The sequence below is a fragment of the Mirounga angustirostris genome, unplaced genomic scaffold (genome assembly GCF_029215605.1).
Source record: "Mirounga angustirostris isolate CCGP_5_RB_7025 unplaced genomic scaffold, mMirAng1.0.hap1 SCAF_3, whole genome shotgun sequence".
NCBI classification, from domain to species: domain Eukaryota; kingdom Metazoa; phylum Chordata; class Mammalia; order Carnivora; family Phocidae; genus Mirounga; species Mirounga angustirostris.
In genome coordinates this window covers 30,206,208-30,220,687 of record NW_026991711.1, presented here as the reverse complement: position 1 = coordinate 30,220,687, position 14,480 = coordinate 30,206,208, and the positions used below count along the sequence as shown (strand labels likewise).

At 44.3% G+C, this 14,480-nt stretch overlaps 2 protein-coding genes across 3 annotated transcripts in view; both read right to left on the bottom strand.

The window, feature by feature from the left end:
- LOC123839816 (glyoxalase ElbB-like) overlaps positions 1-14,480 on the bottom strand; it is a 129,364-nt gene that overhangs the window by 55,299 nt on the left and 59,585 nt on the right. The window lies entirely within an intron of this gene.
- KCTD12 (potassium channel tetramerization domain containing 12) lies at positions 7,708-14,028 on the bottom strand. Its single transcript, XM_045869580.3, has one exon. The coding sequence runs from the start codon at positions 13,740-13,742 to the stop codon at positions 12,759-12,761; it is 984 nt and encodes a 327-aa protein (XP_045725536.1). The 5' UTR covers positions 13,743-14,028; the 3' UTR covers positions 7,708-12,758.

Below are 14,480 nucleotides of genomic sequence, written 5' to 3'. Positions count from 1 at the left end.
CCTCCTGTTGCAGATGACCATTGGGAAAATTCTGTGGAACATATCCCAGTATAGAGTTCCAATCCACGCAGTTATTCTGAAATCTCCTTAAAACCACTATTGTGATTTTCCATTACATAGCTTTGTTGCATAAAGACTGGCCTTATGGGAGGCACCTGGGTGGCTCAGTAGGTTAAACATCTGACTTCAGCTCAGGTCATGATCTCAGGGTCCTGGGATCCATCTGCGTCGGAGTCCCCAGCTCAGCGGGGAGTCTGCTTGTCTCTCTGCCCCTCCCCCTGCTCGTTCTCTTTCTCTCTCTCTCAAATAAATAAATAAATAATCTATTAAAAAAAAAAAGATTGGCCTTACGTTTATAAGCCCTGCAAACACTAAATGAATTTATGTAACAATGAGAATGTTAACAGGATATAGACCAGGACCTTTCTTTTTTTTCTTTTTTTTTTTTAGATCTTATTTTGAAGTAATCTCTACATCCAACATGGGGGTCAAACTTACAACCCTGAGATCAAGAGCTGCACGCTCTACCTACTGAGCCAGCCAGGTATCCCAGACCAGGACCTTTCTTAACATTAGAAATGCTAAGCTGAGTCCTGACTCTAAACACCCTTACCATCCTGAACAATTATTTATTCCTGCCTCTGACTTGTGGAATGGGAATTGTAATGTTCTTGCAAAGCCCTTTGAAATTCCAAATGGGGTGGAATTTCATTTCAATTCGAGTACCAACTCTTAATTATTTGAGCTAATGGAGAGGGACAAAGCACCAAAAATAGAATATTCGTATAATACAAATTTAAGCTCATACTGACACAAACATGTATTCTCAAATTTTCAGAAATTAAAAGGTTACCCAAAGTTATTAGGCTGATTTTATTGCATGATTCAGAGCTCTTCCAACTAAAGAACTGCAAATATGTATGAGCATTATGTTACTGGCATAAGACAACCAGAAGAGCAACTTTCCACGGTTCTTCACTGTAATTAGAGGTGATGTCAATGTCAATGTTGCTTTGGTAGCTTTACATAAGAATTTTTATTCTCTTCATAATTTTCTATTTTTTATGTTATCTTCCTTAAACACATATTATTCTTATTGTGATAAAATACGCATACAGAAAATGTACCATTTAGCCATATTTTTTAAAGATTTATTCATTTATTTGGGGGGGGTGTGCACAGGTGCAATGGAGGGAGGGGCAGAGGGAGAGAATCCCCAAGCTGACTCCCCACTGAGTGCAGGGCCCCAGGAGCCCAACCCCACAACCCATGAGATCATGACCTGAGCAGAAACCAAGAGTCGAAGGCTCAACCAACCCAGCCACCAGGCGCACACCCCTCCCCCATTTCACCATTTCTAAATATCCAGTTCTGTGGCATTAACTGCATTCACATTGATGTGCAGCCATCACCACCACCCGTCTCTGGAACTTTTTTATCTTCTCCAACACCACAAATTTTTTTAACAGATAGCCCCTCCCTTCTGTCTACTAATAATCTGCTAAATAATCATTTCAAGTTAATTTCCGGTAGCTCTTATTGCAGTAAAGATAAGTCTACCTACAGGATTTATATGGGTTTATTAATTTGACGTTCCTATATCAAAAGAGAATTCTTGTCTTTTCATAGTTATGCTTCATACATTCCTGTTACCCAATTCCTGACTAACCCTGTCCTCTCACCATTTCCCCTCCAGGGGAAATTAATATGTGCAAGAGCTTCTGGCTGCTTCCAACAGTACATAGAGTACAGGGTGGTTGACTAGACAACTATGGTTTTGTATCTGCAAAATTAGAAAGTTAATTTTAACAAATATACTTCATTTTGCTTAAAAAATATTATGGACATTGCTTATAGGATACCAAAACAAAAGCATGCTCATTTGGGGTTTTTTGTTTGTTTTTCTTTTTAGGGTGTGTGTGTGTGTGTGTGTTTTAAGCCTTTGGCTTTTAGACTAAACCATTTTTGGTTTAACAGGCGCAAAGTGTTAATTACTATGGGAAGACAGAAGTTCCATAAAGCTTTATTAATAAAGTTTATTTTAGCTTCCCACAGCCCTAGCTTTATTAATAAAGTTTATTTTAGCTATACATCTCTTATAAAGGCTATGGCAACTTCTTTGGAACATAACATACTACCCAACTATCGCAAAACTCTAAACTTTGGATTGAGGAAAACATTTCTACATTGATTTTTATACTAGAACTGCAGACTCTCATTTTCTGAGAGACAAAGACTGAAGTGGATGGCACTTTGTAATAAATAATAGCCCTGGATGAAAGCCTATAGCATGGTTCTCAGTGAACTTGACTTACATCATAAAATGGAAACATTGTCAAGGTGTGGGGTTTTGGAGTACCTGCCACCTAATAACTATTCAGAGAAAATACCCACATTAGTTTAGGTCTTTTTGTAACCTTTGTGACTTTCAAATCATATAGAAGGGCAGTCATTTCTATTGATTTATTTATGAAACTACAGTTATAATTTCTCAAAAAATACGTATGTATAAAGAGGGATTATTGATTCTTTTTTTTTTAGGGATTATTGATTCTTAGTAGTGTTACCAAAAAAGAGTAAAGAGCAAATTTTAAGTTCATTCTTTTTCTCCCTAATACCTAAAAAAGGATGAATGAACATGAGCATTCATTCATTTATTCAACAAACTTTTATGGACGACCTATTATGGGCTAGGTACTGTGTTGAGCCCTGAAGCAAATATAAAGAAATAAATGTTCCCCCCACCCCCCATAAATGGGTAAATTAATGTCAAGGCTAAGTGAAGATTAAAACTACAGCATAAAGTAGAAGCAAGCAGCCCAAGTCACCAGGGAGCCTTAACTCCCGGTCAATGTCCTTCACATTCCTCTCGCTCGAAACTGTGTGGCTTCATTCAGTGCTTTTCGAAGACAGATAAAGCCCAAACAAGAAGATACTTCTACTGCCCTTTTCCTTCTATATACAGAAATGAGGGCTTGTTCTAACCTTAGATTCTCTCCCTCACCCACTTGGAAAGTAGTAGAATGGAGAGAGGGAATGAATTAATGAGGAACAATTTGTAAATCACTTGGGAAATGTTGACTGTTATAAAACAAAGGGGAAGTCCAAATAACTAATTTTAGAATCCGTCATTACTGTGCTTCATCTTTTTTTTTTCTTGTTCTTATGCTCTAATTTTGCTTGGACTACAGTTTTGCACGTCAATGAATAAAAAGACAACATGTCCTCAGTCAGGTTGGAATGGTCATCGTTTCTCCATTACGACCAAGAGCAACAGTCCTTTTCTCTTTAGTCCTCTCCTCCTCCACCCATGTCAAGGCAAGTCCAGGGGAATGGGACCCCCACTTGATCCAGGAAGCCCCTTACCCCAAATCCCTTTGGGTCCTCTCCCCACCCTACCTCCCACACCACCTCCAGCTCCGCAATCCTGTGCTTCATCTTTTTCCCTTTGAAAAACAGGGGGGGAGATCATTCTTAGTAGCTATCAAGGGTATTTAAAAGAATTGTGGGGGAAAGGTAGTGTTCACAAAACTCTAGACATGCAAAGTGTATAAGGCCCAATGGTGCTAAGCTTTCCATGATTTCTGGTAGTGTCAAAGTAAAGGCCCTTTACCTGGCCAGTCTACCGTTTTGCTCTCCACTGTTGAAGGTAAAGAAAACACACCTGAAAGGAGATTGTTGTGTCTCAAATATATTAGGGACTCCGTGAATGACTATTGAAGCTGAAAGGATGAGTTGGTGTTTCAGAGTGCTTGATGTACTATAACAGGTGCTCAATGAAGTGCCTACTACATAATTAGGTATCTCAAAGACTCCATAAAATGTCTCTTAATTCTCAGATCTAGGGATTAACAGAAGAATTCCTCATTCAAACATGGTGCTCCCAATACATTGCAAGCAAATCTCATAGAAAACTGTGCGGCCTGAGAGGTTCAAAGAGAGGAGAAAGGTGAACAAAACCCTACCCACCCTCGCGAGGTTCAAAGAGAGAAGAAAGGTGAACAAAACCCTACCCACCCTCGCAGCTGGGTGCTCTGCCATGTGGCTTAATGTACATAAACTTGACCCCATACACAGCTGCCTAACTGGCTTCCAACTCCCTAGGCCCATCAAACCATCCCCCACAGAGCTCCCAGTGGTCTTTGAAAAAGTGGCATTATTTTTTATTATTTCACACCTTGCTTAAAATTCTTAAAATTCTTCAGTAAACACTAACATCTCTATCTTTTAACGGTCTATGAGGATCACCCTGATCTGGCTCTTACTACCACTCCAGCTTTTTTGTTGGTTGGCTGGTTGTTTTTTTTTTTTTTTAAAGATTTTATTTATTTATTTGACAGAGAAAGACACAGCGAGAGAGGGAACACAAGCAGGGGGAGTAGGAGAGGGAGAAGCAGACTCGATCCAGGGACTCCAGGATCATGACCTGAGCCGAAGGCAGTCGCTTAACCAACTGAGCCACCCAGGCGCCCTGGCTGGTTGGTTTTTTTGGAGGGGCGGAGGGCTTTTTTTTCCCCCATGAGGTTCTGGTTTTCGCTGTGTTCAGGTCTTAGAAGCAACCCCCCTTCTCTCCTTTACCTTTAAGCCTCCGTGCTGGCACCTCCTCCTCCAGGAAGCCTAAGGCTGAGTCAGGTATCCCCCTTTCTTTCCCCAGCAATTACTCAGACTATCCTAGCCCTGCACCTCCAAGTTATTTTGTTATTATTTGGCTCCCTTCTAATGCTCAGTGCTCACTCATTCTGGCCCATTACTCACAGATTGGCACAGTCTGGCACATAGTGGGTGCTCAAGAGACTTTGAATAAATGAATGAATGCTGGATGACTGTGCATGAGAAAAAGTTGCAGCAGCCAAGTTAAGAATTAATGGCCTAAAGTGGCCCGAGTGCCTCCTTTCTACCTCGCCCCACAGGCCACTCTTAAGGGGGCTGTGATTGGAAGAGAGGTGCATTCTGGCCCCAAAGGGACATTGACCTTGAAACTTACGTGAACAGAATAGAGCTGAGAATTTAAGAGGTTAACATTTGGGGCGCCTGGGTGGCTCAGATGGTTAAGCATCTGCCTTCCTCTCAGGTGGAATCTCCAGGTCCTGGGATTGAGCTCAGCGGGGAGCCAGCTTCTCCCTCTGCTCCTCCCCTGTTTGTTCTCTCTCTCTCTCTCTCTCCCTCCCTCTCCCTCGGTCTCTCTCTCTCAAATGAATAAATAAAATCTTAAAAAAAAAAAGAGATTAACATTTTCTCTCAACTATTCATCAAGAAATAAGCCCAGCATATACCTGCAGAAATTCTCAACCCCACCACCAAGTTGTTAATGACAAAGGAGGGTGAACTGTCCCTAAGATTTTACAAGTTCAAAATATCTTTTTTTTTTAAGTTCAGACTATCTTTAATGTTTTGGGTTCTCTCTTTGAAGTTCTTGAAAATTTATCATTTTTTCCATAAAATAAAACAGATTTTTTGTAAATTACCTGCCAATTAAATGACTTAATTTCCCAACTCAAATATACACATCTGTTAGTCCAACTGATATTCCAGAAAGGGCCCCATATCTATTCTATAGCTTCCCATCCTTTTCCAACTCCCCCCCAGAGAAAACATGACATTATGGCTCCTCTTTCTATATTATATCCCTAAAAACCAAGTGTCAGCCATAATTCATGGGGGAGGAAAAAAAACCCTAGACTAAAAATGGAATAAAGATAACCTTCAGAGGGCGCCTGGGTGGCTCAGTTGGTTAAGCGACTGCCTTCGGCTCAGGTCATGATCCTGGAGTCCCGGGATCGAGTCCCGCATCGGGCTCCCTGCTCGGCGGGGAGTCTGCTTCTCCCTCTCCCACTCCCCGTTTGTGTTCCCTCTCTCGCTGTGTCTTTCTCTGTCAAATAAATAAATAAATAAAATTTAAAAAAAATTTAAAAAAAAAAAAAAAAAGATAACCTTCAGAAATAGAAAAATGGGGGGCCTGGGAGGGAGGACTTGTCCTCAGTATGAAGGCCACATAAAACTTCATACTTATAGATCCAATGATTCTAGAGTTACTCCATCTACCACCATCCCCATTCCCTTGAGAGCTCCCAGTGAATCCTAGCATTTCCGTAGCCACTACAGAAGAAAACAGTGACTACAGGTGATTTCTCTCTTGGCATCACTTCATACAAAAAAGAGTCATAAAGGGGGGCCTGGGTGGCTCAGTCGTTAAGTGTCTGCCTTCAGCTTGGGTCGTGATCCCAGGTTCCTGGGATTGAGCCCAGCATTGGGCTCCCTGTTCGGTGGGAAGCCTGCTTCTTCCTCTCCCTCTCCCTCTCCCCTTACTTGTCTTCCCTCTCTCGCTCTCTCTCTTTCTGTCAAATAAATAAAATAAAATCCTTAAAAAAAAAACAAAAAAGTCATATATTTGCACATATGTGAAAAGATATTCAATACAGCACTCTTTGGAGTAGAAACAAAAAAACTGAAAACTTAAATGCCCATCAAGAAAGGACTAGTGAAATAAATGACACCACAGCCAGACAATGACCCATCACGCACAGTATCCCATAGTTATCAAGTAGAATGAGGTCGATCCTTGCTACACGTTCACCCATGCACTGCAAGAGCTTCAGAATGTGTGGTTCAAAGAAGAAAGCAGGGCACAGGACAGGTGTAATTCCTACTGAATCGAAAAAAGGGAGGAATATATATATTTATTATATATAGGATGACTCTGTAAAAATATACTAATGGTTCCCCTAGGGGGTAAAAAAACCCCTCCAGGGGTTACTGGAGGAGGGAGATTGACTTGTTATTATACACAAAAATTATATTGCTTAAATTTTTCACATAAACTTTTCAAAAAACCAAATTGTTTATATGTGTATTTGTACATGAACACCCACACTTTCAAAACAAAAGCTATCTAGAGGAAGTACAGGCAAAAGCAAAGAGGAAGGGCGAAGCCTGGCTCACTCTGCAAGCGCACTCCTGGCTTCCGGTACCACTGCCATTGCCTTGGCTGGTTTCTCAGTCCGGAAGGCATTGTGCTCTTTCAGGAAGAGCGTCACCAATGATGGAGGGGATGCAGGAAAGAGACCCTAACCTAAAAATGCAGATCTTCTCCCAACATTCTTTGGATATTTATCTTCATGAATTATACTTTTAATTAAGGCATGTCTGAAAGTTTCTTTTTCCCTATGAACTTTTTTTTTGAGAGAGACAGAGAGAGAGCAAGTGTGAGCCAGGAAAGAGCAGCGGGAGAGAGAGAGGGAGAGAATCTTAAGCAGGCTCCATGCCTAGCACAGAGCCCGACACAGGGCTCCATCTCAGGACCCAGAGATCATGACCTGAGCTGAAATCAGGAATCAGACGCTTACCCAACTAGCCACCCAGGCGCCCCGCCCCTCAACAAACTTTAAAAGGCATCTCTACCTTCATTCCCCATGTTCAAAACAATTTGCATACGCTGCTAAGACTGAGGTCAAAGAAAATGTGAAGGACTCTTCCTCCACATTGAGTACCAATCCACCTTGACAATACGCATTCTTGGCAAGAAACTCTAGGGGAAAAGCCTGTTCACTCCTAGCCAAGCGGTCCAATTACACAGGGAGGAGTCCTTCTGATGACATAATGCTCATCATCAGCCCCACAACAACCTGGGAAGCATTCATTCCCAGTCCTTAACCCCTTAAATGAAATCAGACCAGTGTTCAAGCCAATCCATACCCAGGAGCCAAAAGGAATAAGTAAAGGAGTGAATGTTTTATTCTCTAGTGTTTAATAGAATACATAACAAGTCACATAATCAATGATTCATTACTTCACACACAGGGAGGAAAACAGTATCCAGTAGGTCTATTATACAACTGGTTGTGAACAGGGAGAACGAAAATCTCTAGAGCATTTAGATGGTTGAAGAAATTCTCACTTAAAGTTTGGGTTCGTCTGAATTGTCTTTTTTAAAATATAGAGGGATTTTTTTTCTTGGCTTTCTGTTTCATTAGAAAAGTCTGATAATCGTTATGATTTTTTTTCCTTGCCCTTCTATTTTGAGAAAATGGCTCAGTGATACGTATCACTTACCATATAACGTTTTTAACAATTGCATAATCCCAGAGAGCTCTGTGGAAACCTTAGATTGTTTGGCAGATACAAGTTTTTCAGATGTAGGGAAAAATTTAAATAACATATAATTAACATCACAACGGACGTCTTAAACTTTTGTCATTAAATGTCACTAATGATGGGTGAGTGGTCACAAAGGAATTATCATCATTCGTATTCAATAATAATGGCAAAATTCACTTGCCTATAAAGTCACAAAGACAGTTGTATAATAGTTTACATTACAATGAATGTTCACATACCTCAAAATACATTTAAAATACAAAAAAAACTTGGCCTGTGGGGAAAAAAAACACAAAATGTATAAGGTGACAAGGATTCTTGATCAACTATTCATCATCCTACCACACAAGATTAAACTCTAATGTAAAGAGTCTGCTTGGATTTCTCCCATCTCAGTTTCAAGGTCCCCAGTAGAGAATCTAAATCTTCAAATTCAAAGATCTTTAAGATTTTTATTGTCCAAAATTGTGACAAAGAAAAGTTAACTTCAACATAACTTGTTTCGGGCTCTAGGAAACCTTGCATCAGGTACTATAGCCACTGAAAACCCACGAGTATTTTATTTATTCTCAAAAGACAGACTTATGTCATCTAAGAAAACTAATTCAGTTTTTAAATGAGTTATCATAAGGAAAAAACAAAAGAAATTCCAAAGGATTTACTCTGCTAAGTTTACAATAAAAAATATTCCTTTACTATTTTAGAAATTTAAGTCAGTTGAGTAAAGTACTTACAATTGAGACTATAAAAGAAATTCTTACAGAATTCAACCCCTCCAGTCAATACTTTTCTAAAATCTTGCACCACAATTTAGCATTTTTCATGTGGAGTACAAAATGTTTTGAATATTAGATTAGAATTTACATAATTTAAAAAGTAAAAAATTACCAAAGCTTCACCTTACATGGCTTCAATGTAATAACACTCCATGGAAAATTCCAATAAAAATTGGAATATGTTATGAGCATTGCCAGTCGCCCATTTTTGTCTGAGAATTCAGATTATGCATTTCCTCAGAGAAGCAATAGGCCCCATATATGGATCTGGTTTGAAAGAGAAGACAATTTTGGCTAGTCTTACAAATTTTCACTTTGCTATCAATGCCAAAAAAAACAAAAACAAAAACAAAAAACCACCACCACAAAAAAAAAAAAACACAAGAATAAAAACAGTACTGAAAGGGAAAAAAAATTTCTAAGTCTCACACCTCCAAGGGGTATTTTCCACAACGTACAATTTGAAAAATTAGACTATGGTTCATGGTCTACATGTATTAAAAAACAGGCGACTTATCCAATACCTGGTGCAAAAGCATTAACGTGGTGCATGTGTTTTTAACCACCACTGTCAACAATTCTTTTTTTTTTTAATGAAATTTGTTAAATCTCACGTCACTCCCTTGTACTCATGAACCAAATAGGCATTAAAGCCATGGTAAATGCACGCTACACTGGGTCAGCTTCCTGCAGTCATAATTATCTGAATCATTTATTAACATTCTCCCAGGTTATTTAAATGGTATCTTTGGAGGGCTTACTTGCATGGACCCTCGATATCCCATCCAAGCTCAGAGGTGACCACCGACACTCCAGCCCACTTTGCAGATTACCAAGGGTCCTTCTGTGGCCCATGGCACATGGAAGAGAGGGAACCCCAAAGTGCCCACGCTAAGTCACCTCACAGAGGATCCACCCAGCGTAGAATGAGTTTCCTACCCAGCCTTTACTTTGGGCTGGAAGTAGAATATTTTCATTTTTCGACAGCCGACCTTAAGAGGGGACAGTCATCCCTAGGAAAAGAAGTCAGTTAACGGTCCCTAACCATTTAAATTCCCAGTCTTTGACATAATGAAAGGGGTAGGGGAGCACTGCAGGGCAGCCAGGGTGTGTGGGGAAGTAAGATCCATAAGGCCAAAGAAGTGGAATAGCTCAACTCAAAGCTTTACGAGATAAAATTCATTAAGACTTGAGTGGCACAAACAAAACTTCAGCAGTTTCCCATGACTCCCGGAGTTGTGCAGGTTGAACAGGGAAAATCAGAATCCCAGAGTCTTGCCATCTGTTAGTGGATTTGATCTGTCCTAAAATGTTCTCAAGTATGTGCTTTCTGTCGCACAATCTAACAGAACACCATACAGTGTGGAGAAATCTCTGTGGCACTCTTCTGTCCAGAAAGCGACTTTGCTAAATCATTTCAGGCTTGGAACAGAGATAAGCTCTGTTGCATCACCTACTCTGAGAACACACCCAACATATAAGCAAACCCTACTTCCTGGATTTCTGCTTCCATTTCCCTTACAATTACAGTCTTCATACATAAAGCTAACTTTACCTTTCTAAAAATTTAACTCCAATGAAAAGACTTCAAATCTTTGTTTACCAATTGAAAAAAAAAAAAAGAATTAGTGGGTTAAAAATACAGGTACCTCGATCCTAAGTGGACAGTTAATGGACACATTATTAGTACATAACTAACAGCCAGGAAAAAAGTATAGAGCAAACTCAGTTTTAAAATTATGTATTTTTTCCTAACCCGGTGTCCCCAGAGACAAAGATCTAAGAAACTCATGAAAACATGTTGCTTTAGTATATACACCACCTGATGCACGTTACTGGGGGTAAATACAGGAAATCTTTTAGCATTAGTAAATGAATTAAAAAACTAAATGATTCATGTAAAATGTTTATATATGGTATATACAGATTGGATCACATGAGTCTAAGAATAAAACTGTTCCAATTCTTAGTATCTGTTATGGACATAGTAAGGTACAGTACAAGATTCATTTTTAAAAAGAAGAAAAAATAGCACTAATTTGAACACTGAAAACGACTCTTACAAAATCTTTAAAAACATACTTCAGAGAAACTGCTGAAACTAATGAAAAAGGAAAGGCTTCTCCGTCATCACAGAATATCCAAAGGAGCCACACAGCATGAAAGACAAGGATTGACTTCCCTTCACCTAAGGGGTAGACAGGATATGCAGTGGGAATTTATTCCGTGTTAGAGTAAAGGTATAAGGCAACCAGGTCTCCTTCTGTTTCTCTTGCATTTACCTAAAACACTATTTTATTGCCCAGCCCACTTGTAAGTACTTTTTCGCCTTCGTTTAAAAACATGTCATTGTACGGCTACCTACAGATGGGCAGCCCCTGGTGCTTCTATGGCTCTGCAGCTGTCACCCAAAAAGATTCCACCTTCATTTCAAACCATCTGCAGGAAAGAAATGGCATTTTCAGGATTTCGGGGTTTGCCCAGAAGTCAACATTGGCTGGGTTTGAAGAAAATACGGATTTTTAAGAAGAAGAGATCTTAAATTTAACCAAAATCAGACGATTTTGCTCGTTAATAGATCTTAAAATCAGGATTTATAATCAACAAGAAAATAAAGTTTAAAAAAAACGAAACTAAAGTTCAAAAACTACTGGGTAACTCTTTGGTTAGGTTATGTAAGTATCAGCAACTTCTAAGTTTAGGACTCAAAACAGTTCATTAAACTGCCAGATAAGAGTGGATCTGTTATTAATGTTTATAAAATGCTTTGCACGTTTGTGTGCACTATTTTTTAAATGTGCGTGTACTCGAACGGATGGCACAAACTTCCACCTTTCAAATAATAAATGAATGTGTCTGCTCCTCCCTTCCCACCCCTTCACCCTCCTTCCTCCCTCCCCATCCCACCCCCCACAAGTCTTACAAGCTAAAGTCCTACTGCCATTCACTGCAAGAATACGGGCTTTCTTAATACCCACGGCGTGCATTACTACTACCCAGCTCCGTTTACAGTCACGGCCGGGTGACTTCCCGCAGTGCTTGGTGACCTGGGCTGTCTGGCCCTTGCCGGCGTTAGCACTCTTGCTCCCTCCCGCCAGGAAGGGCGGCCATGTCGACCAGTCGAACTAAGCGCATCGCGCGCTGTAGCCAAGGAGAAAGGATGCCTCCTAACGCAGAAGAGTGACTTTCTACAAGTTTAAGCCACAGGCGAAGACCTTTCATTGTGCACGGAAGAGATAAGATCCTTCATTGTGCCAGCACTAGATTCTTTTCCTACTTCTACCTATAACTTGTCAAAACTTTATTCATTTTGTAGTCACTGACCTGCCTACACGGGATCCTAATTCCAGGTCCAGAGTCTTCCATCCAGCCCTCTAAAACTCTACCTTTAAAGAGGGCCAAAAGGTTACGTAATGACCTTTTGAAACACTAACTATTCCCAGTGTTCTCAATTCTGATCTCTTAAGCCGCGAATGAGTCAAAAGGGCTTGGGATTTCAATCTTCTACACACTGGACAGGGTCCAATCAGGTTCTGAACAATTCTGCCATCCCCAGGTACTTGGTGACTTTGTGGCCACACTGCCCCCATTAGATCCAGACTGAAGGACAATCCAGGGGTGGGGTGGTTTGAGTCAGGGGGCAGAGGAAGCACTGGAGGGGGCTCTCTCGGTTAGCGGGGTCCAAAGAAGACGAAGAAGCCGAGAGGATTTGCGGCTGCAGGTTCTCAAGTGGGGGCGGGGGGGGCGGTGAGTGGGCCTGGCCCAGCTACTAAAGGTGGGAGACGGGGGAATGGAAAGGCGTGGGATAGGAGGGGAGATCTACAATCCTCTCCTCGGCAGGAAGGAGGGGGGATGGGAGAGCTGGAGCCGCGAGGGGGTCTGGGGAGCTCACTCCCTGCAGAAGACGTACTCCGTGTAGCTGGTCCAGATCTTGTCCTCGCTCTGGTCGGTGCTGCTGGCGAAGGCGCAGGTGCCGGTGGAACTGCACGCCACCATGTGGAAGCCCGACTCGGACAGCTTGTCGAAGGCCTGCTCCAGGAAGTTGAACTTGAGGTAATAGCGCGAAGTGTAGCGCTCGGGAGGCCGGTCCGGGTCCCGGCTCTCGTTCAGGGTGTCGCCGAACACCTCCTTGGCCAGCGACGTCTTGCCGCACACGGTGATGCGTGCCACTCGCCGGAACTTGGCGTCCGCCTGCGCGTCCCGCCCGATAGTGTAGGAGCCGCGGTAGCCGATGGTGATGTAGCCCGAGCGCCGGCTGCCGTCCAACGACTGGGACGGCGTGAGCAGCGGGCCCGCCGCACCCCCGGACGGGCTGCGGCTAGCCAGCTCCAGCGTGGGCGACGGCGCCCCGGCCGACGAGCCCTCTTGCTGCTCGGGCTCCGCGTAGCCGAGCGGCAGCAGCTCGTCGCCCAGCGAGCCCTCCTTCTGCACCCCGCGCCGCGAGTGCGGCGGCGGCGGCCCGGGGCCGGGCTGCTGGGGCGCCCCGAGGCGGCGCACGAGCTCGGGCAGCTCGAAGTACTCGGCCTCGCGCTGCAGCCGGCTGCGCTCGGGGAAATAGTCGGGCAGCACGAGCTGCAAGTCCCGCAGGTAATCCAGGATGTAGCGGAAGAGGAAGCCGTCTCGGTCCAGAAAGAAGCGGCCTTTGCTGTCCCGGGCCAGCTCCTGCGGCTGCTGCTGCGTGAACATGCGCCAGAGCAGCGAGTCGGGCACCGACACCACCGTGCAGCGCCGGGTCACATACACCTGCCCCCCCACGTTCAGCTCCACGATATCGGGGAAGAGCGGCGGCTCCGCCGAGGAGGACGACGAGCCGCTGCCACCCCCGCCGCCGCCCCCGTTGGGTAATCCACGTGTGCTGTCCGCCAGAGCCATGGCAAAGAGGTGGCCGGTCTGGGGTGGTGGCAGGGAGCGGGGCCGCGCGCCGAAGCCGCCGCCGCCTTTCCCGGACGCTGGCTCAGCCCTGCGCTCCGGCCGCCGCCGCCGCCGCCGCGAGCCGCGCAGAGTCCCCGAGAACCCCGGTGCGCTCGGCCCGCCTCACCCGCGCGCTCCAGGCGAGTGCCGGGTCTCGGCCCGCGCGCGGCTTAAGTAGAGCCGCCCGCTCCGGCGCCGCGGCGCGCTGGAGGCGGGGGCGGCTGCGGAGCGGCGGAGCCCTGCTCCCCCGGGCGGGCGGGCGGGGGAGGGGGGGACGGCGGAGCGGGGAATCGATTTGCATCCTAAACGCTGACGCCGCGCCCGGCTGCTGGCTCCACCCCGGCTCGCGCGCGTCGGGGGCGACCCGACTCCCCAATCGCCCCACCTCCACCTCGCCGGGCCCGCGCTCGAACCCTTCCCGCTCCCGCCCAACTTTCTTCCCCTCCACGATGGACAGAGCCTGGGACGGGCCGCTTCGGAAGACGAGCTTCCTTCGGAGGGGCTGTCACGGCGCCCTCTCCCCTCCTAACCCCGCCTGGAAGGAGGACGTAAACTTTTCGGTTCCCCCTGCCCGGGCAGCAGCAAAGTGCGCGGCCGCCTCGGCCCGGTCGCCTCCGGAACTGGCCGCTTTAAACACTGGGGTTGTGGCGCTGCCCTGGTCGGTTGTGGTGTTGCTGAAAGTCCTCAAGAGCCGCCAAC

Bases quoted from the DNA above. Each gene is read 5' to 3' on its own strand.
- KCTD12 (XM_045869580.3), bottom strand. From the start codon at position 13,742: ATGGCTCTGGCGGACAGCACACGTGGATTACCCAACGGGGGCGGCGGC.